At 37.4% G+C, this 24517-nt stretch overlaps 1 protein-coding gene across 1 annotated transcript; it reads left to right on the top strand.

Annotated features, from left to right (window-relative positions):
* The first annotated feature begins 180 nt into the window (after positions 1–180).
* On the top strand, positions 181–23608 carry LOC125473963 (2-haloacrylate reductase-like). Its single transcript, XM_048577391.1, has 5 exons — positions 181–438; positions 904–1161; positions 1294–1439; positions 22574–22813; positions 23542–23608. Exons 1-5 carry the CDS (start codon positions 187–189, stop codon positions 23606–23608), a joined length of 963 nt encoding a protein of 320 aa, XP_048433348.1. The 5' UTR covers positions 181–186.
* The last annotated feature ends 909 nt before the right edge of the window (positions 23609–24517 follow it).

The following is a 24517-nucleotide window of genomic DNA, read 5'->3' as shown; positions in this document are numbered from 1 at the left end:
AAAAATTTTGGGTAACCTCTCCGGTGAGTATAAATTTCGACAAATGGTTGGGAATGATTGGGATGAACTTAAAAACAAGAATGCAGAGCATGAAATCAGATAACAGTTCCCACCGATATTTTTATTGTGTATATATACATCTCAAACTTTATCGGGCACTGGATGTAGTTACTAGTTACCCTATTTATGTATAAACCAAAACTGATTTCAGGTGTCGAGGCTTGTGGAATCGTGACAGCTGTGGGACCAGGTCTAACCGGCAGGCAAGTTGGAGATCTTGTAGCCTATGCTGGTCAGCAAATGGGCTCATATGCAGAAGAGCAGATCCTTCCTGCAAACAGAGCTGTGCCTGTTCCTCCTTCCATTGATCCTAAAGTTGCAGCCTCCCTCATGCTTAAGGGTACAACAGCTCAGTTTCTACTACGCCGCTGTTTCAAGGTAGTTTTACACATGTACCCGCATCTGCTTTTTTTAATCTCTCTTGAAAATAAATGTGGAATTGCAGAATGTTTTTGTGGAGCTCTTTGTTTCATACACACACTGTTCCTGTCAAGGTGAATATTTGTTACTAATAATACTGGTCAGTGCCAGCAAATGTAAATCAGTAAATGAAATTGAGTGTACCTTTAAATATCTGATACAAGGAAAACTGCCATTCCTTCTCTTTCACTTTTTCATTTGTGGTACGCTTCTTGTTTCCGTTATGATGTACAGTCTGCGGAAATAAGAAAAGCATCACAGCTAAGTGTGAAAAGTGAAGTGCTTTGTTAATCTCAAAATATCTTCATTCTACAATTGCATGCCTAATGATGGCCATCGTTTTTCCTAATGTCATGAATGTTTTGAAAAATTGAAACCTTTGTTGCTTTTGTTATTAGATCTGACTCGACCTTTGTTATACAGGTCGAACCTGGACACACAGTCCTTGTTCATGCAGCAGTTGGTGGAGTTGGATCCCTTTTATGCCAGTGGGCTAATGCCCTTGGTGCGACTGTCATTGGGACTGTATCAACTAAAGAAAAGGCAGCTCAGGCCAAGGAGGATGGATGCCACCACGTCATAATATATAAGGAAGAGGACTTTGTCACTCGTGTGAAAGAAATAACATCCAACAATGGGGTTGAAGTTGTCTACGATTCTGTAGGGAAGGATACGTTTGAGGTAAGTTATACTTGTCTTATATTCATAAGCGTGTCATGATTTATCCAAACTACTCAACTCCAACATTGACATCATCTAATAGATAAGTAATGTTTTCGACTATGAATTCTTATCGGGAGGTATTGTTTTCAGGGATCACTGGAAGTCTTAAAACTTCGGGGATACATGGTGAGTTTTGGGCAGTCATCAGGTGCGCCTGATCCAGTTCCGTTATCAGCTATTGCAGCGAAATCACTTTTCTTGACTCGGCCTAGCCTCTTTGATAGGAGCATATTCATGCGACTTAAATGGCTTGTTCTCGTGCATTTACGTTATGTTTCTCTAGTTATTTTAGTCCTTTATGCTTCTTTTGTGTGTTTTCAGGTTCTAAGGGCTTAGGGAGCAAGAAAGTGCATTTTGAGGCTATTTGGAGCATTTTTGGGCATGGATTGGATAGCTTATCCATGGAGCCAAGAGGATGGACGAATTTGAAGGCCTTGTATGCTCTTTGGGACATAAAACAAAGGGCCTAGCCCAATCAAACAAACCTTTGAGCCATGCAAAACCTCTAGCCCAATCAAACAATGCATCACAAACCCAAAACCATCAAGAAACCATCCTTTGCCGTGCCTTCCACATCAATTCCAGCTTGTCTTCATCATTGCAGCCGCTTTGCCCTTTTATTTATGCATTAAACCTATTTCCTTTCCCTAAATTGCAGCCACAATCCACACCTTTCCAACCTAGCTGCACCCTACATACATTAATTAGTCATTCTTTTCATATTGCACTCACATGCATTCACATGCATTTCAAGAACCAAAACAACATTGTGCCGTGCCTTCCCTTGCCATTTTCAGCCATCACACTTCATCATTACACCACCATTCATTCATTAATCCACATGCACATTCAATCATTCACTCAAGCACCCTTGTGCCTTGTTTCCCCCTTTGTTCCCACCAAACACATGCATTCATCAACATATCTAGTTGTCACTCATGCATTTCCTTCATCATTTCCAACCCACATGCAGCCACATATTCATTCACTTCAACATTAAGCCACACATACACACACATGCACCCAAAACACATCCATGCCGTGCATCCCTTTGCTTTCCAGCTCACTTATGCATTTCCAGCTTTCACATGCAATTACACACACCATTCACCCCTTTTCTATCCCTTGTGCCGTGCATCCTCTCACCAAGAAATCAAACAAACCACATGCATTACACCCCACATGCACTTTAATCATTCAACCATGCAGCCACACATTCATTCTCCAACATTGAGCCGTGCAAAACAACCCATTCCAGCAACCAAATCCCTTTGTGCTGTGGGTTCCTAGAATTTCCAGCTTTTCCCTTTACATTTCACATGCATTCCATACTTTCCTAGCTGTTTTTCACATGCATTGCAGCCACATTCTCACCCATTCTCTCCCTATATAAACCACACACACTTCATTCATTTGCATCATTCAATTCACATCTCATTTTCATACACAACACACCACAAACACATCCATTCTTCCCTAGCCGTGAGTCCCACTTCCATTTCCTGCATCTTCACTTCCATTTCCCATCACTTCCCATCCCTCTAAAACACTATCCAACAATCAACATATCCTTAGACCTTGTGCCACAACGAAGAGGAGGAGAAGAATGCCTAAACGTTCATACAATTCAAGTTTGAGTTGTTGGAATTTTTAGGTGTTGCTTTTCCTCGATTGCAATGTTTAATTTCAATTCTCTTTGTCTTGTACGTATGAGGAACTAAACCCCCCTTAGCTAGGGGGGATTCGAAATATATGTTTACGCTTGCAATATGATTTGATTACTTCTAATTACGTTTCATAAGTTGTGAATTCAATTTGTTTAACTATTTGATTGATAACCTATTTATGTATGTTTATTGAGAGTGCACGCTTAATTTTCATGCATGAATTTGACGCTAGAATATAAGTGAGTTTCACGTAATAGTTATGAACTTATATTCACAAGTAGTGGAGGTTGTTGGAAATGTGCCCTAAAACCAATCATATGATGATACTTTATGGACATTTCACATGTTAAACTAATCTAGTTTAATATTAAGGGCAAACATTATTGTTTGAGCCGTCTCATATAAATGTTATATGCTTAAACGATAAGTCCAAGGAATATGTGATTGGAAGAATGCGATCTAAAGAAGTTAGATTCATGAGACCATTCTTTCGTTGACACATCTTAAACGTTCCTGATCATAGGATTGTCAATTGGGCATTGACAGTCCGTTAAGATCAGTAGGTGCTATGTCTTCTCTCAGGGAGAGTGACTAGTCTCGAGTCATTGGTGTGTGTGACATCAAGACAAGTACGTAGGTGCTCAATAGAGAATAAGTTCACTGAACACGATCAACGAAGAGTTCTCATATTCATGTCACATGAGAACTCATGGTTGGGATAATGCAAATTAGTCTTTTGACCTGAGGCATCACAGTTGTCTTGTGGTTAGGTCATTAATCTTTGATTATGTCAAAGTCACTCCATCATGAGGGTGTCCGTGGCATCGTTGGGGTTAAGCCACTTAGCCATGGAGGCAAGTGAATGCGCAACAAAGGATCTCTAACCTTCAAACTGTTTGAGGGAGAATACTCTATGATATGATTTTGAATCTTTGGCCAAAGTATGAATGAGATTTAGGAATGTGTTCCAAATCACGTTCAAGGTAATCATATAAGCACAAGACTCACATTGGATAGTAGACATGAATAAACTATCAAACCAAACAATGTGGTCGAGAGTATTGTATTAGAGAAAGACCGTATTGCATTTGTAATCCTAAGACTGAATAGGTTCTCCACCTCTTTTGATTAGCTTGGGTAACCATGACATGCTGCTAGGCGTCAACCATGGTTTGTGGAAGCCCTAAAAGTGTATTATCACTAACGGGAGAATTGAAAGTAAGTTTCAATTCACAATCGATTTGAAAGAGTTTGAATCGCCCACTGCCTCGCTAAAAGGAACCTAATGGATCGTACACCGTGTAAGGTAGAGATTGAAGATTCAACGGAGATGAGTAAGAATAATTAAATGGTTTAATTATTTATGGCAAGGATTAATTAATATGATTATTAATCAAACGAATAAGTTCGTTAAAAGACCTCGGGATAGTTTTGGACCTTAAGGCCCAATAGGCTTCGAACGTCAAGTCCATTGACTTAAGTTGTATGACAACTTAATGAATAATGATTCACAAAGGCCCAAATAGCCCAATAAATCCCTAAGGCCAGCCATGTTAGAGAAGGAGTGGTTTTGGACTTATTTACAAGTTTGCCACTCAAATGAATTAAGGAATAAGTATGACTTAATAGCCGAAATTCATTAAGGGTAAATTTTGGGGAAAGGATGAGAACACAAGCTCTCTTTTCTCTCTAAAAATTTCGGCCATCCTTGAGGAAAACATCTAGCAATCTTACTTCCTCAAGGTCACTCATTTCTTCTTCAATCTTACCTTGGTGTGGAGACTTAGAGGTTCTCAATTTTGGGAACTTGGAGAAACCTTTTCATCCATCCAAATCCATGGATCTAAGATGCAAGGAATGAAGGCCCTCTCTTTGGGTGATTAGCCTTTGCTTATGCAAAGAGGAATCTACAAAGGTATTGATTTCTCAACTCACTTTGTTTTGAGTTGAGTCTTGGTTCACCTATCTACTAGGCTTTGAATTTCATGGGTAAATGTTTTGTTTTAAGTGCATACAAGCATGATTCCGCCTTTAATTGTTAATTGCATGCTATTGATGTTGCTTAAATGAACATGTTTTTCACAAATCTTCCTTCAAGTGGTATCAAGAGCCTAAGTCTACTAGTTGGTGAATCCTTTTGGGTTTTGTAGTTCATAGTTTGTGATTTGAATGTTGTAATTGTTACAAGCTTTATTCTTGCTTCTTTGAATGTAAATTTTGTTAGAAAATTTGCCATCTCAAATGTTGTAGATGTAGTTCATATGAGCATGAATTTTGGAGCTAAAATTTGGTGCCATGTTTTTGGGGAAATTCGGCCAAATCCAAAGGGTGGTTTTTTGGGTTCTAGTTTGACTTGTTAAAAGTGTTTTAAAGTGACTTTTGGAACCCCTATGTACCCTAGTATGGTTGTATGTTATTTCCCTTAAGTTTGAGTGGTTTTGGTATGTTTTTGGATGAAGAATGTTCATGGAGCTCTTATGGGTTTTCATGAATGTTCTTCATTGTTCTTGATATGTTCTTGCCAAGAACAAAAGGTTTGGTGTTTTGATTCAAAGTTTTGATTTATTTCATAAAGTTTTTGTTTTGAAATATTTCTTATGTTTAAATATATTAGATATTTATTTTGAAAAATTAAAGAAATTTTAGTGGGTTGGTGTGTAATGATTTATTCCATTTCACACACCCCACTTACAAAACTTTGAAATTTTTTTTATACTTTGTTTCAAATGGCCGGCCACCCTACTCAATTAGGGTCTTTGTGGGGCTTTCATGCAATTACATAAAGTTTTGATACTTTTGTGTATTTGTACTTTGACCCAAAAGTTTACGTTTTTACGTAAAGGTCCAAAATCACTAAAAGGACAAATTGTTTTGCTCCTTTAACGAAGTTTTAGCTTTTGTGGAAATTTTTTGGGTTCTAGTTGTAATTACATGAAGTAGTGGACTTTTGTGTTTTTTACAAAGTGACCCCAAAAGTTTAAGTTTTGCAAAATGGCCCAAAAGTTGAGGTCATAGCATTTTGGCCCAAATTAGGTAGAGAACAAAATTGTTTTGTCTCTTTAAATGAGAATTGGTTTTTCATTTCATTTAGCTCCATTTAAATCAATTCTATGGATACAAAAACCAAATGAAAATGTTGCATTCAAGTTTAATTAGTTAAAGCGTTAATTAATTAAAGAAAGGGTGATTATGAACCTAAGCCTACTATAATTGAGCTATGTGAAAGACCGTTTCAAATTTGTTTGAACCATGGGAATGTGTAGATTAAATTTTGGTTGTAATTTGATATGATCAATTGTTGTAAAAGAGCATAAGCTCTTCTTTACTTTAAAGTAATTTGATTTGATCAATTGTTGTAAAAGAGCATAAGCTCTTATTTACTTTGAAGTACTCCTTTCTTGTTTTATTCGATATGCATGAAAGGAGTAGTTGGGTCCAACGCCCAATAAGACAACACGCCTTAATGTGATTAAACGCGTAACTAAAATCAATCACCATCCCTAGACCGAGATTCAACACTAGGCTCGTGTTGAATCGAATCAAAGGTTCATAGTCATCCTAAGGCCCTAAGGCAACTATATAGTCCATCAATGAATGCAAACCTTATGTTAGTAGTATCATATACTCTTGCTTTAAAAACCATTTTAAAAGCTTAGTGGGAGTATTATATACAACTAAATCAATCAAATGGACCAATAGTTGTAATAGGACCAAAATTGTTTTAATTAGATTAAAATGAATATTTATGTGATGAGACCTAAAACCCTCAACAAACCATTATTAAGTTGATAAGCGAGAGATGCTTTGAATATCTCTTCGTGGCCTTCCACCGTGGTGGGCTCCAATCGTTTGTGACTTGTACACCGACTTCACCCTATCATGGGGGAGTACAAAGTGCATGCTTACACTCAGGAGGAGTCCATAAACATATGATGAGGTAAGTGTAGGCAACGAGGATAGCCAACATCGTATCATCGTGAGGTTATTCTTGAACCCCTACACGAACTAAGCATGGTGGGAATAACTTAACTAAGTGCAATAGTGCCAACATCGTATCATCGTGAGGCAACATTCTCTAGAGGCCAAACAAGATGGGTAATTACAAACGTTGTAAATGAGTAAAGCGTTATTCTCTCATCATTATTTTTGCTAACCAACATCGTATCATCGTGAGGTGGGCTTGGTAATGGTGAGTCTCCCATACCCCGCTAAGAGTTCAACAAAACTCTCGAATTCCGATGAGGGATATGGAATTTGCCAAAAATAGTGGGTGGTGCTATTTGATTTAAAGACCCGAATCAAATGGCTTAAAATCAATCAATTTATATTCGTTATGTATTTGTTTACCAATATATTTGCAAACGCTATCCAAAACTTGACAAAGAAAAGCCGAATGCTTTAATTTCCGGACTTAGTTCTACAATCCCATAGATTGTCTTTAATGGCTTGTAGATGTAACTAAGTAGTCTCATCCTCACAATCTTCCTATTGATAATGTATCATTGGAAGAATATGTTAGATAAGTCTAACATGAGAAGGACAACACTTTTAATGTCATAATTCTTCAAATACAAATTGTTGTATGAAGAAATAAGAGTTGCTTTGAACAACCCTTAATCAACACAAACTTTAGTGCTTGTTTCTTTGTTACATAAACAAGGAACTTTTGAAGTAAGCACAAGGGCATGGACGCTTTATGTGCCATGATTCTTCACTTACAAATTGTTGTATGAAGAAATGAGAGTTGCCTTGAACAACTCTTAAAAGTTTGTTATTATGTTTAGAACATAATGTTTGGTTGACAAAAATAGTCCATTTATATGGACTTATGATGATTTTGAATCATTGAGTGTTGAAGTGTTAAACCACTTAACGAGACGGAAACTAGGCAAAGACTTCACCTTTGTGTCCCTATCCTAATGGTTCACTAAGTTTATTGTAAACTATATAGTGAACAATAACCGCACGCTCTCCAAATCGTTTGATGTGTATAACACATTTGAAATGAGTTTCAAGAGAGATAGTGGGAGTTTAGGGACCATGACTATTGTAATCAAAAGGGAAGTCAAATGAAGAAGGCAAAATAACTCCAAGGGAACAAACTTTCTTTATGAAAGGATGGACATTGGAAGGGGTATTTGCAAGAAATGTCTTGCAAGTGTCAAGAACACACCTTTTTGAAGGTGTTGTAAAATGTTCTTGAAAAGTTCATAACAGTTGGTTCTTCTACTTGAATGCATGATTCTGTATTAATAACTATGTTTTACAATTGTTGTAAAAGTGTGCTAATAAGAAGTAAAAGATTAATGAGAGAAGAGAAAGTACTTCACATTCCAAACGTGAATCGAATATAGATCTCTGCGAAAGCGGATTGTACTTACTTCCTCATATGAACTACCAAAGAAATTGGAAAATACTAAAGATTGTCTTTACATTCCAATTTTAAGGAACTTAAAACCGTCACTATAGTAGAGATGGATGAATGTTTTGTTTGACAAAACATTGTTCTTTATTAATCAATAATTAGATCATTGTAATTTAATTGGTTGTCTCTATAGTAGAGATGATGTGGTAGTGTTAACTGTTTAAGAATATAACGATGCTTAAAACCCAAAAGGTTGCAAGGTAGTGACTAATCCCAACTGAGTTGTGATACCTCTAAAACATAAGTTACGAGTTGGTCATAGATGGATGCTTTGGATCGTTAGATCCGGATCCAATACCTTCTTGTTAAAATTGTATAGAGGCGAAATGTTCGAATCTTTATTCTTTTGGAAAGAAGAAAGAATCACAAAGTTGTTGAGGTTAATTCACTTAGATGTTAGTGGCACTTGTCCACAACATAATACTACTCATGTTGTATGACATTCACCGAAGATCACTCTCGGTTGGACTATAGTTTATTTTGAATAAACACAAGTCCGAATACTTTGCAAAAGGTTTCAAAGAATTCAAGAAATGTAAGTAGATGAGTAAGACGTCTAAAGTATTTACCTCCTTAGATTTGATCCAAGGAAAAAGTAACACTTTAGATTAATTTCCTTGAAAAATATCAAGGAAAGTAGCATCGTAAGATAATGAATTTCTCCATTAGGAGAAGAATGAACATGAATAAGATTTAGTTCGTTGGACATTATCAATTACCCATATATATATATATATGATATATACTTCTAAGACAACCTAGTTCCTATACCAAAAGCTCCAAGGTAGTCCAGAAGGATTTATAAACTGTCTCAGTTGAATGGTTTGGACATACTATGGGTTTCCGAAACCATTATTAAGATAGTCTTGATAATATATGTCTAAAACTATAAATCACAAGACAGGTTAGTTGTAGAGATCCATCCATCATGGATCTTAGCAAGCTAGTGGGAGCTATAAGCGTCTTATGAAAAAAGATCAATTGTTTGATTTCTCATAAAGATGTAAATGAATCTTTTGTTTACTAGGTTAACAAAAGATTAGTGGGAGTTGATCATATTCCTAAATTTGAATATATATACATGATATATATTAATTTTGAAAATGAAAGGAATTCTTCATCGTTAAAGTTATGACTTTAAACATTCTATAATGATAGAATGTATATGGGAGACATAGTCTATATACATGGGATGGAAATCTATAATGATAGATTTCAAGATATAATTGGATTATATCAATCCCTAAAATAGACAAGAGATGCTAGGAAGTTTCTCATATGATGATAAACTTCAATTAGAATGACAATTCTAGTGAGACTAGGAAGTTGTTCTTCTCAAAGGGAATGTACCCTTTGACTCCCAAAGAAATAATGTGTAAATAGAATCCCTTATGCATACGCAGAAAGGTGATTTATGTATTTCATATTGTATGAAAAACATTGATATAAGTTGTACCTAGAACGGTACAAGATGATATCAGTGCAAGCCCAGGATCAGAACCATGGCAAACCATGGCAACTGTCAAGTGAATCCTTAGGTATTTAAGAAATACTAAGGATGGATTCCTCAAGAATGAGGAAGAATTAGAGTAACGTAATGGAAGCGTAAATGTATTAGATTATGAATCTAATCCATCATAGAATATCTCTTCATTATGAATGAAGTGATAATGAGATATCTCTTTATTATGACTAAAGAGATATTTGGGTGGAAACGTTAAAAGTAAATGACTTTAATGTATTCCATCATGTATGCAAAATATATTGCCATATAGAAGCTTACAACATTGTTGTTTGGATGGGAAAGTTCATTCATGAACTCTCCATTCGGTTCCAACCAGAAAGTGTATGACACTAATGGGGTGTTAGCTCAAGCCAGGGAATCAAGGTCTCATCAAGGTCCGAACTCAAATGAGAGACTGAACCACATGATTGAGAATCATGTATAATGGTGACGTCGTTATTCTCAAGGTTGCTTCTATGGATAACATATAGATATCCATTGTCTAGGCCTACTACTCAGCCATTTATGAAATGACTACAGAAGAGGTATCATCACTGATGACTAAGCTGATTGGCTCTAGTGCAAGTGGGAGATTGTTGGAAATGTGCCCTAAAACCAATCATATGATGATACTTTATGGACATTTCACATGTTAAACTAATCTAGTTTAATATTAAGGGCAAATATTATTGTTTGAGCCGTCTCATATAAATGTTATATGCTTAAACGATAAGTCCAAGGAATATGTGATTGGAAGAATGCGATCTAAAGAAGTTAGATTCATGAGACCATTCTTTCGTTGACACATCCTAAACGTTCCTGATCATAGGATTGTCAATTGGGCATTGACAGTCCGTTAAGATCAGTACGTGCTATGTCTTCTCTCAGGGAGAGTGACTAGTCTCGAGTCATTGGTGTGTGTGACATCAAGACAAGTACGTAGGTGCTCAATAGAGAATGAGTTCACTGAACATGATCAACGAAGAGTTCTCATATTCATGTCACATGAGAACTCATGGTTGGGATAATGCAAATTAGTCTTTTGACCTGAGGCATCACAGTTGTCTTGTGGTTAGGTCATTAATCTTTGATTATGTCAAAGTCACTCCATCATGAGGGTGTCCATGGCATCGTTGGGGTTAAGCCACTTAGCCATGGAGGCAAGTGAATGCGCAACAAGGGATCTCTAACCTTCAAACTGTTTGAGGGAGAATACTCTATGATATGATTTTGAATCTTTGGCCAAAGTATGAATGAGATTTAGGAATGTGTTCCAAATCACGTTCAAGGTAATCATATAAGCACAAGACTCACATTGGATAGTAGACATGAATAAACTATCAAACCAAACAATGTGATCGAGAGTATTGTGTTAGAGAAAGACCGTATTGCATTTGTAATCCTAAGACTGAATAGGTTCTCCACCTCTTTTGATTAGCTTGGGTAACCATGACATGCTGCTAGGCGTCAACCATGGTTTGTGGAAGCCCTAAAAGTGTATTATCACTAACGGGAGAATTGAAAGTAAGTTTCAATTCACAATCGATTTGAAAGAGTTTGAATCGCCCACTGCCTCGCTAAAAGGAACCTAATGGATCGTACACCGTGTAAGGTAGAGATTGAAGATTCAACGAAGATGAGTAAGAATAATTAAATGGTTTAATTATTTATGGCAAGGATTAATTAATATGATTATTAATCAAACGAATAAGTTCGTTAAAAGACCTCGGGATAGTTTTGGACCTTGAGGCCCAATGGGCTTCGAACGTCAAGTCCATTGACTTAAGTTGTATGACAACTTAATGAATAATGATTCACAAAGGCCCAAATAGCCCAATAAATCCCTAAGGCCGGCCATGTTAGAGAAGGAGTGGTTTTGGACTTATTTACAAGTTTGCCACTCAAATGAATTAAGGAATAAGTATGACTTAATAGCCGAAATTCATTAAGGGTAAATTTTGGGGAAAGGATGAGAACACAAGCTCTCTTTTCTCTCTAAAAATTTCGGCCATCCTTGAGGAAAACATCTAGCAATCTTACTTCCTCAAGGTCACTCATTTCTTCTTCAATCTTACCTTGGTGTGGAGACTTAGAGGTTCTCAATTTTGGGAACTTGGAGAAACCTTTTCATCCATCCAAATCCATGGATCTAAGATGCAAGGAATGAAGGCCCTCTCTTTGGGTGATTAGCCTTTGCTTATGCAAAGAGGAATCTACAAAGGTATTGATTTCTCAACTCACTTTGTTTTGAGTTGAGTCTTGGTTCACCTATCTACTAGGCTTTGAATTTCATGGGTAAATGTTTTGTTTTAAGTGCATACAAGCATGATTCCGCCTTTAATTGTTAATTGCATGCTATTGATGTTGCTTAAATGAACATGTTTTTCACAAATCTTCCTTCAGAGGTTGCTTATAAACAATCGCGTTAAACATATTCTTGGCATAAGTTTCATGCAATCATAGTAACGAATGCCTCGTCAACACTTATAGTTTTCATGTTGCTTAATGATTCTTGCTTGTATCTCTATTATGCAATTCATATAGGGAACTTGTGAGGAATGCTTTGGATTGTCGTATGCAATCATCCAATTCATTAACTTAAGGAAGACTTGACGGTTAATTTAAGCGGACCTAATTAACCCGGGGTGTTGAGAATTCATGGTTTACTGAAAAGCAATTAGAAATCGTTTTGTATGCAAGTATAACATGTGTGGAGATGAACCCCTTAGCTAGCTTCCCATCCATTCATTTCCGTCAATTTCGTATTTACAATTTGTTTTCTTTGCAATCTATCCATTTTAGTTTAATCTCGTCCAAACCTAAATCCCCCCCCCCCCCCATATTTTGTTTAAGTTTTAGTCTTAATCTTTCTTACTTTTAGTTCTGCATTCTTCGAGTTTAGTATAGTGTTTTAAACTTGTTTTTACGTTTTTGAAGTCAAATCCAAGTGGTTAACAATCCCTCCTAATCCCCGGTCCAGAACGATCCCTACTTACATACTTACTACAATTGACAAAAAGAGGGTTTAATTTGTGTGCGTATAAATCACGCATCACTCTTTCATTACGCTGTAACTCGAGAGGAATTGTTAGAGGCTGCAGGAGAGGTATTTGCTAATGTTGCATCGGGTATATTGCGGGTTCGAGTGAATCACACGTACTCATTATCTGACGCAGCACAGGCACACGCAGACCTTGAGAACAGGAAAACATCTGGATCTATTGTTCTTATACCCTAGGTCGGAAGCGAACATATACGAGTTGGTTTGTTCATTTCAAAAGCTTTGCGGTATGTGTGAAAAAAATTACGAATAAGGGACAGAACATCGCCTTCCGGTTCCGAAACTTCTTGTACCTGTTGTGCTCAAGAGACATGCGATGTAATGAACCTCGATTAATTTCCATCGACATAAAAAGAGGTGATTTGTATGAACAAAACTTAGAACTTTACGAATTGAGAACAATATTTTTTTTCCTTGTATTGCATATACAGTATACTACATCAAATCGTCGAGGCATGGATAAAAATCCAGCACGATATCCAATAAAATATCACATGCTTTGAACTATGCTTATGATAAGGTCGGACATTAGTTGAAAATTTTTTGGGCTGCAAAATGTGCAAGGTGAATCCAACTACGAGATATCAGATCCAAGTACATTAAACCAAGCCTCTAGTCACCAGTCCTGATGGGTCTCATAAGGAAAAGGAAACTGACAACTTACTCACCAACCTTTATGGCTCTTAGATTATTTTCTTTTATTGTCAAGTCAAATTAAAATGTTTCATCTCTCTTATCACGTGAATGCACATGTTTTTCTCGAGATTGGTAGCGTTACGAGAGTGACATGGAGTTCATGAATTATGAATCTGTGTGCCCCTGAGTTTCTATAAATTAAGGCCATGTAACCACGACATACATTCTTAGAACTTGCTAAGTTGAAATGAGAGATAATCTCTCAGAGGTCAGTGAAGATGAGTGGTAGGGAGGGCGATCTCACAATCTATGTCCATGTTCTCTTCTTCATAAAATTAAGAAGATGACATAACATGAATTCTCTCCCATGCTACTCATTTTTATTGTTGCTGAGAGTCTCTCCCTTTTCCCTTTCATGCCTGATAGGAGCATATTCATGCGACTTAAATGGCTTGTTCTCGTGCATTTACGTTATGTTTCTTTAGTTATTTTAGTACTTTAAGCTATTTTCGTGGGTTTGTAGGTCCAAAGGGCTAAAGGAGCAAAAAGATGCATTTTGGAGACTTTTGGAGCACTTTTGGGCTAAGGATGGATAGCCTATGCTTGGAGCCAAAGTGTTGGACGAAATTGAAGACCTAATTGAAGACCAAAGTGTTGGAACCTTGTTCCCTTTAGTTTTAGGACATTTAAACCTCTCCTATATCCTTAGCCGTGCATAACATTCCAACATTCCACTCCTTCATTTCAGCCACACTCCCACATATCATTACTTATCATCACCACTTATCACTTATCATAATCACATATCATTACTTATCATCCCCACTTATCACTTATCATAATCACATATCATACACTTATCATCACCACTTATCACTTATCATAATCACCCATAATCATTCACTTAAATCAGCCACATGCATTCACCCTTTAATCCATGGCAGCCACCAACCAACCTAGCTGTCATGTTTCCCCTTTCATCATTCCCTCACATTCTTTAAATCAGCCAACACATGCTTACACATGCATTTTCAGCACCAAAGAATCATTGCACATGCATTTCCAACCCACATGCATCATTTAATCATTCAAACATGCAGCCACATTCACTTTACCTAGCTGTCATGTTCCCTCTCCCATTCCCTTCATATAAATCAGCCACATGCACCCATAATCATTCAACCAACTTTGCACATGCATTCATCATCACAACCTAGCTGTCATATTCCCTCTTTTCTTCCTTCATTCACCTATAAATAAGCATCCATTGCATTCATTCCCATTTTCATTCACCATTCACGCCAGAAATTCATCCCCTCTCTATAACACATCCATAGTTCACCATTCTTCATATTTTCTGCCCAAAAATAAGCCTTGAAGTCCCCTACATCCATCCCTATCCTAAACACACCATTCACACCATCAAACTATCCTTAGACCTTGTGCTACAACGAAGAGGAAGATAAGAGGGCCTAAACGTTCATACAATTCAAGTTTGAGTTGTTGGAATGTTTAGGTGTTTCTTTGATTTCAATATTTAAGTTCAATACTCTTTGTTTTGTATCATGAGGAACTAAACCCCCCCTTGGCTAGGGGGGGATTTGAAATATATGTTTATGCTTGCATTTTGATTTGATTACTTCTAATTGCGTTTCATAAGTTGTGAATTCAATTTGTTTAACTATTTGATTGATAACCTATTTATGTATGTTTATTGAGAGTGCACACTTAATTTTCATGCATGAATATGACGCTAGAATATAAGGGAGTTTCACGTAATAGTTATGAACTTATATTCACAAGTAGTGGAGGTTGCTTATAAACAATCGCGTTAAACGAATTCTTGGCATAAGTTTCATGCAATCATAGTAACGAATGCCTTGTTAACACTTATAATTTTCATAGAGCGTAATGATTCTTGCTTGTATCTCTATTATGCAATCATGTAGGGGACTTGTGGGGAATGTTTTGGGTTGTCGTATGCAATCATCCAATTCAATAACGTTAGGAAGATTTGAAGGTTAATTTAAGCGGACCTAATTAACTTGGGGTGTTGAGAATTCATGGTTTATTGAAATGCAATTGGAAATCTTTTATTTATGCAAGTGTAACATGTGTGGAGATGAACCCCTTGGCTAGCATCCATTCATTCCATTTCATCAATTTCATATTTACATTCTGTTTTAATTGCACTTTGTTCATTTAGTTTTATTTCGTCAAATCAAAACCCCCCCCCCTTTACTTTCTTGTTCTATAGTGTTTAGAATCTGTTTAATTTGTGTTTTAAAGTGTTTTGAATCAACCTATAATCTTAAATTCGTCCAAATTTGTGTTTAAGGTCAGAAACTGCCCAGTTAGTGTTTTTAGGCAGTTTTGAGTCTTTTGAACTTGTTTTGAGTCCTTTGAGTCTTTGTATTGTCTTAGATTAGTTAGAAAGTGTTTTGATTTGTGTTTCTAAGTATTTTGATTCAAGTTTTCATCCAATTTCGTCCAAAGTAGTGTAGGTGCTCAAAACTGCCCAGAAAGTGGTTTTTAGGCAGTTTTGAGTCTTCTAGTTGCTGTTTTGGGTTTTAGGTTTGTTTAAGTGTTTTAACTTTTAGTTTTGCATTCTTTGAGTCGAGTTTAGTGTTTTAAACTTTGTTTTTGAGTTTTTAAGTCCGTTTCCAAGTGTTTAGCAATCCCTCCTAATCCCCGGTCTAGAACGATCCCTACTTATACTTATACTACAATTGATAAAAAGAGGGTTTAATTTGTGTGCGTATAATTCTCGCATCAATGCCACCCAATTAGAGATTTTGATTTTGATTTCAAACAATTTTCATTTTCTTTTCCAATTTTTGTTTTTTGATGTCTTCGTTAAGATTGATACAATTTTGGTAATGTTTATAACTTCTTTTCTTTCTCTTTTAACAGGTGATGGTTTAGCAAATTCAACTAGATTTGAAGAACTTGACCACATTTCTTAATTTTTATTCTCAGATAATTGCTACTGACACTTCAAAATAGTTATCTTGCACTTTTTTTTCGTCTTAATTTTTTAATAAATAGAAGTACCAGATGACCAGAGTTTGCACACAACACCCTTTCACTGCTGCATGGCGCTATTCACCAACACCGTCCGATGAGGAGGCCTCCTTTTTAAATCAACACCACCAAGATCTCCATCTCACTCTTCAAATTAATTGCGACCAAAATCGTAGACTACTGTTTTACCCCATATTAATTAAGTTAATTTTTCCAATTGTTATATGTATGGAGGGGGATATTTTGAAATTACAAATGCTTCACCAATTTCAGATTCGCATTCCACACACCTTGTCATAGGTTCGATTTTTAGCGATAGTGAATCACACGATGGTAATCAGATGATGACTGAACTGTCTCTGCAAGTCTTTTCGACCTCCGAAGAGGTGGACTACTATAGCTTTCCCACGAGCTAATCCCCTTAAAAAAATAAAAAATCAAATTATCTAATCTATTTGTTTTTCACTTATTGAAATTAATTTATTTATCACCAAATTTGCGATTGGAAAATTTGGTTTATGTCGCGCAATTCAAACATGGCCTCATCTCATAACTAGTTTTTTCTTGCTTGCCAGAAGAAGATGAACAAATCATTAATTAGATGTTCAATCTTGTTTGTTTGAAATACATACCACACTTGTTTATTCAATTGAAAGTGGAGAATTAAAAAGTTTGTGAATCCAACACTACAATGCGTAATACAAAATTAAAAGTAATTAAACCAATTAATGAAAATATTTGGGCTGAAACATTAGCAAAGTGAGTCCATCAAGCCTGAGACGTTATATGTAGAATGAGTTTATTGTCACGTAAGATTTATGCGTTATCATGTGTAAGTTTTTCTTTATATAACAATTTATTAATGAATAAAGATGTCACGATAACGGTAAATCCGTTATATATATATATATATATATATATATATATATGTTGATCATTCACCCGTTTAGCATCCACACGTTGGAGGTAACCAAGAAACCAGTAAAATCCTTTGCCAACAATGTTCACCATTGCACAAATGTTATGCCCAGAAAGCCAACTTTATATACATTGTCTTGTATTTACTGCTTTTTTTTTTCATTTTCTAATTGGCATATGAATAAAGTAATAGAAATTGAATGAATCATATCCAGTTATTTCCTACCAAAAGAAATGAAGATCATTACAAATCTGTGTAGATTAATTATTTTCGTTTTTTTAAAGTTTAATTTCCCCAGATTTAAATTAGTCAATTTGTAATGGAGAGAGAATAATTATAGCATACAAAAAGAACTCCGATCAATATTGGATCAATTTGAAAAGAAAAGGGTGGATCTTCCATTCGGTCTAGGAAAGAAAGATCATAAACTTTGGAGATTTACTATGTATATAAAGTTGAAGAATTAACGAAAAAATTGGCACAATAATAATAATATGAAGCATGTGGTTTAATATTCTAGTGCATATATAATTTAGTGTTAGGTTTTTAATCTTGCGTGTCGGGTTCAAAACTCCCCCTCCCTTTAATTATTGTAATAATTTTGAATCCTTTTCATCCTCATAATAATAATAAAATAAAATAAAAAATCGTAGACTACTGTTTTACCCCATATTAATTAAGTTAATTTTTCCAATTGTTATATGTACGGAGGGTTTGATAAAAATAAATATGTATGGAGGGGGAAATTTTGAAATTACAAATGCTTCACCAATTTCAGATTCGCATTCCACACACCTTATCATAGGTTCGATTTTTAGTGATAGTAAATCACACGATGGTAGTCAGATGATGATTGAACTGTCTCTACAAGTCTTCTCGACCTCCGAAGAGGTGGATTACTGTAGCTTACCCACGAGCTAATCCCCTTAAAAAAAAAAAAATCAAATTATGTAATCTATTTGAGTTTTTCACTTATTGAAATTAATTTATTTATCACCAAATTTGCGATTGGAAAATTTGGTTTATGTCGCGCAATTCAAACATGGCCGCATCGCATAACTAGTTTTTTCTTGCTTGCCAGAAGAAGATGAACAAATCATTAATTAGATGTTCAATCTTGTTTGTTTGAAATACATACCACATTGTTTATTCAATTGAAAGTGGAGAATTAAAAAGTTTGTGAATCCAACACTACAATGCGTAATTCAAAATTAACAGGAATTAAACCAATTAATGAAAATATTTGGGCTGAAACATTAGCAAAGTGAGTCCATCAAGCCTGAGTCGTTATATATAGAATGAGTTTATTGTTACATAAGATTTATGCGCTTAATTAGATACGTTATCATGTGTAAGTTTTTCTTTATATAACAATTTATTAATGAATAAAATGTCACGAAAACAGTGAATCCGTTATATAATCCTTTGCCAAGAAACCAGTATCCACACGTTGGAGGTAACCAAGAAACCAGTATAATCCTTTGCCAACAATGTTCACCATTGCACAAATGTTATGCCCAGAAAGCTGAACTTGCCACCGCTCATTTTCAAATTCCCTACATTGTCTTGTATTTATTGCTTTTTTATTTATTTTCTAATTGGCATATGAATAAAGTAATAGAAATTGAATGAATCATATTCAGTTATTTCCTACCAAAAGAAATGATGATCATTACAAATCTGTGTAGATTAATTATTTTCGTTTTTTTAAAGTTTAATTTCCCCATATTTAAATTAGTCAATTTGTAATGGAGAGAGAATAATTATAGCATACAAAAAGAACTCCGATCAATATTGGATCAATTTGAAAAGAAAAGGGTGGATCTTCCATTCGGTGTAGGAAAGAAAGATCATAAACTTTGGAGATTTACTATGTATATAAAGTTGGAGAATTAACGAAATAATTGGCACAATAATAATAATATGAAGCATGTGGTTTAATATTCTAGTGTTAGGTTTTTAATCCTGCGTGTCGGGTTCGAAACTCCCCCTCCCTTTAATTATTGTAATAATTTCGAATCTTTTTCATCCTCATAATAATAATAAAATAAAATAAAAAAATCAAATGAAGAGAGGAATGGTTGCAATAGTGCCAGCCAACGTTTTTTACTAGAATTTTAATTCAATTAATAAATGGATTTGAAAGGAAAGGAAAAGTTATCATGAATTGAACAAGCATTATTTGTATTTTGAAATACTCATTTTAACTAGAATTTTAATTCAATTAATAAATGGTTTTGAAGGGAAAGGAAAAGTTACCATGAATTTCAACAAGCATTATTTGTATTTTGAAAATACTCTTTAAAATATATTGAGTCTCATGAAGTTCCCATATGAGGCTCATATATGATTGCAAGTTTAGTGGTGGAGCGAGAAATTTATAATGGGCTCATAAAATAAAATTTTCTAAAAATTGATCATACTTTTACTTATAATGACTATTTTTTTTTATTTATAAAAAGAGTGTGATATGCATTAAGATGAGAAAGATACGTACACAAAAGAGGATAGGGTCCATCAATGGGCCTTGATAAAAACCTTGATGGGGCTTTCAATCCGGTTGAAGGAAAAAAAATTGTTCTGCCAATTTTTAAATTTTTTCTGCAAAAAACTCATTCCCAATCAATTTGTGACAGCCCGTCCCAGAAATATTATAACGTATGTGTGAAAAGACAAAATTGCCCCTAGTTCGATTTCTTTAAGTTTATTGGTTGTTTTTGAGTTTGGTTGGCATGTTGTAGGCCACACACACTTTCCCACACTCCACAACCTTTCCTCATGTTTCCTGCACACTGTCCCGAGTCCCCATTCCTTTCCCATTTCCTTTGAAACGTACGGACACACCCATACACCCATCAACCTCCACAGATCGAAGAATCCAAGCACATATTCAAACTCGTGAGGCTCGTAGGAGTCCAACCATACCTATTTCAGGTAAGAATACCTTCGTTTTCACGTCGAACTCACGATGCCCGATTTTGGGTACTGTTCATGCACACGTGAATTCTCACGTTTTAGGGAATTTCAAGCTTGTAGGAAGCATGGTGAGGTCCCAAAGAGGCTCGGGGTGGTTCGTTTGAAGGTTTTGGACGTCGGGATCACGAGTTTCGAAGTTGGCCGGAGTTGGGGTGATTTTCCAGGTGAGATTTAATGGTTTTTGGTGCTTGAAAGTGGTATGATTGTGTTCTTCTCGTTGTAAGCTTCATTTTGGTACCAATTTCGTGAAATTTGGTTGAAAAACGAAGAAGATAGGACGTTTTAAAATTTTCCCAGTTTTCCGGCGCCGACAACGGTGCCGGAGGCTCGCCGGGGAAGACGACGGAATATTCCGTCAAGTCTGACGGAATATTCCTGACGCCGTTGACGGAAACCGTTAGGGATAACGGAATATTCCTAACGGCGTCAGTTGATGCCGTCAGCGTGCCAGGCACGTGCCTGCGCGTGGCCGGCGCGTGGGGGCACGTGCGACGGTGAAAAATTATTTTAAAAATATGGGGATGTTCCTGAGGTTGAGTAGATCACGTTGGTGTATTCATACACCCCATTTGAGCAATGCATGAGAAGTTATTTCTAAAGGTTGGATATGTGCTTTAAAATTAACGTTTTTATAGTTGTTTCGCATATAGGTGAGACGTATCCCGAGGACGAGCGTGGTAACTCGAGGCAGGGGGGCTACGACCCTTCCACTTACCAGTGAGTGGGCTTTCGGTTTTCTGTATATACCTATATACTTATACGTTTCCCAGAAAATGAAATTAAAATGTTTTTGCATTATATTGCCATGTTTATTGTTGTCGTTCATTCATGCATTATTAGTTATATATATATGCATGTGAATTGATGCTGCGGACGCACAGGTAAGTGCCAGGTGAGTATGACTTTATATTTACTTTCAGTAATGACTTTAGAGACTTAGAGAGCTCGTAACCTGCACCCCCGGTGTCAGTGCTCCCGCCCAGAGTAGGGCACAGTCCTTCATGTGATGTTCACCTCCCGCACCACACGCTCAGCTTGGATCAAAGTTAGGTGTACAGTCCTGTCGTATAGACCACTTTAGGTGGTTCCAACTCATAGGTGACCCGCGAATATTCGCCCAGCCTTCACGTGATCGTAGCACTAGAGCGTATTTATATTACACCCATGCCTGTCGTACAGACCACTTTAGGTGGTTCCGACTCGTGTGCAGGTATAGATAGTGAGATTGAGATTTGAGCTCTAGATTCAGCCGTACAGGTCATGTTAGGTGACTCCGGCTGACAGTTTATATGATTTGGATGTGATATTACCTGAGCACTTACATTTTATTTGAGGTCTTGGTATGGCATATCCCTGAGCATTTGTATGTTACTTAGAGGCATATCGCATGGCACGCTTTTCGAGCATGATATATATATATATATATATTCTATTTTCTAGGAAGTATACAGGTTTTACGACGAGGGGTTAGAACTTATTTATCAAATGGTTTTCGAAAAACTTTGTTTTTGCGCACTCACGCTTTTGTTTTGCGCCCCTCCAGGTTCTAGTTGGCTAGCACATTTGGTGGTTTCCCAGAGGGTTTTCCCGGCATATCTGACAGACGATCACCAGTGTAGGACCACCTTCGGGTGTACGGTTGTTTCGTCGTTTTCTTTTGGACTGTTTTAGGCTTATTGCTTTGAACCTGTGTCTCACTTACGCTAGCACTTGTTCTATTACCTTATGTATGCTAGTTTTTATTTATTCGTACTATTTACATTATTATTTTATTAGCTTCCGCACTGTGCACATGGTTACGCCACTTCCACGACGGCCAGCATACCCTGATCTCGATCGGGGTGTGTCAGTTTAGTATCAGAGCCTAGGTTTGGCAGTCCTGTACTTTTGTGAGTATTCTAATGGTTTTGGTGTCTTCTATCAGAACTATGCCGCCTCGTCGGGAACCACGTCGCTCTGCTGAGCCTAGTTTCCCCGATATTGCTCAGTTGGGGGAAGCTATCGCTACAGCTATTCAGTCGGCGATCCACCCTCCCCAGAGGACTCCTCTGGAGACTATGTATAATTTGAAGTTGGATAAGTTCGAAGGTAGCGAGGGTCATGAGGGTGCAGAGCGATGGTTAGAGCATATTGAGAAGACTTTTCGTGTTTTGAACAGTCAGGGGAATCTTCCTGTTGAGAAGTGGGTAGAGACGACCTCGTGGTTTTTGGGCAAGGAGTCTGCGGCCTGGTGGGAGCAGGAATCTCGTCGTTTGACTACAGCGGAAAAGACTGATTGGGATGTTTTCCAAGAATTGTTCAGGAGAAGGTTTGTGCCTCTTGAGTATATTGATCGAAAGAAGCAGGAATTTACTGAGTTGAGACAGAGGAAGTTGACAGCGAATGAGTACTATCGGAAGTTCACTTATTTGTCTCGCTATCATCCTGAGATAGCTGGTAATTCGGCGGAGATGCTTCGTCGTTTTCGTTTAGGCACTAAGAAGAAATGGCGTTCGATGACGACCACTACTCATTGTGATACCTACCAGGATTTTTATGAGATTCTGCTGAGGGTCGAGGATTCAGAAAATATGTCGAGCGAGAGTGATGAGGAAGAGAAAGATGGTAATCAGAAGAAAGATGATAAGGGTAAAGGTCAAGCGTCGCTCGGGCCTCGTCGGACTCAGAACTTTAAGAGGGGTGGTACTAGCTCGAGTTCTTCTAGCGGTGGTTTCAGCGCCACTGGTCAGGGACGTGGAGGTAGGTTCGTTGGTGGTGCTAGAGGCCAGAGGCAGGGTGATGGTGGTAGAGGCAGGGCCCTACTTTGCCGTAGATGTAATAATCGGCACTTTGGTGAGTGTAGGCGTGGCAGCAGTGGTTGTTTTACTTGTGGGCAGATGGGACATCGGGCTGTGAATTGTCCCCAGAGTCAGCAGCAGAAGCCGCATCAGACTTTCTTGCCGCCACCTGCGCCGATTCAGCAGATTCAAGGTCCGGGTAGTTATGGTCAGTCGGTCCGAGGTGGTGCTTTCTACTATCAGGGTGATGCTGTTCCCTATGCCCCGGGACAATATCAATATCCCCAGGACCCATATTCTCAGGGTGGTTATCCTCCGTATCTGGGTGGCTATATGCCGTATCCTTCAGCTCCAACATGCGGTTCTCAGTGGTTCCAGGGAGGACAAATTCAGCAGGGGGAGATCGCTTCGAGTAGTGCGGGGTCTTCGAGGCAGTCTGGTCAGCCCAGTCAGGGGCGTGGTACTCAGAGTCGTGGTGGTCAAACGAGCAGAGGTCGAGGTGGACGACAGCAAACCTAGGGGCGTATTCACAACATTTCTCTGCAGGACGCTCAGAACAATCCGGATTTGATTATGGGTACGTTAAATATCCTTGGTTATTTAGCTAGAGTATTAATTGATTGTGGTGCTGCACATTCCATGATTTCTCATACATTTGCTCAAATGATGCAACCTCGCCCCACACCTCTAGGGTATGAGTTAGAGTTGGCTATGCCTAGAGGGGAGAGATGTATTGTAGATCGTGTGTTCCCAGGGTGTCCAGTGATAGTGGAGGATGTGGTTATGCCAGTTGATTTTATCCCGTTAGATATTGTTGACTTTGATGTGATTCTGGGCACAGATTGGTTGCATTTCTATCGTGCCAATATTGATTGTTACGGGAAAATAGTTACGTTCCATCGTCCTGGACTACCTGTGGTTACTTTCGTGGGTGAGCAGAGTGGGGTGAGACATGGCGTTGTTTCTGCTGTGCGAGCGAAAAGGTTGTTGTCTAAAGGTTGCTAGGGGTATTTAGCTCATGTGGTGTTGGATGAGGCTGCTCCTAGTAGAGTTGAGGTTGTGAAGGTAGTTAGACACTTTCCCGATGTTTTTCCTGAGGATTTACCTGGCTTGCGGCCTGATCGAGACATGGAGTTCACTATTGAGTTACTTCTAGGTACTAATCCTGTTTCCTTGACTCTTTATCATATGGCTCCCGCCGAGTTAAGGGAATTGAAAGTTCAGTTGCAGGAATTAGTGGATAAGGGTTTCATTCAGCCTAGTACTTCACCTTGGGGAGCTCCAGTGTTGTTTGTAAGGAAGAAAGACGGAACTTTGAGGCTATG

This window comes from the organism of the source record quoted next, unplaced genomic scaffold, assembly GCF_019419815.1.
Source record: "Pyrus x bretschneideri cultivar Hongxiangsu unplaced genomic scaffold, Pyrus_bretschneideri_v1 Contig110, whole genome shotgun sequence".
In the NCBI taxonomy this organism is placed as follows: domain Eukaryota; kingdom Viridiplantae; phylum Streptophyta; class Magnoliopsida; order Rosales; family Rosaceae; genus Pyrus; species Pyrus x bretschneideri.
This window is presented reverse-complemented; position numbering and strand designations above follow the sequence as displayed.

Coding starts and splice junctions, on each gene's coding strand:
- LOC125473963 (XM_048577391.1), top strand. CDS start 187: ATGTATAAACCAAAACTGATTTCAGGTGTCGAGGCTTGTGGAATCGTG. Junction 1,162..1,293: donor TAGGGAAGGATACGTTTGAG/GTAAGTTATACT, acceptor TATTGTTTTCAG/GGATCACTGGAAGTCTTAAA. Junction 22,814..23,541: donor GCGAATGAGTACTATCGGAA/GTTCACTTATTT, acceptor CGTATCCTTCAG/CTCCAACATGCGGTTCTCAG.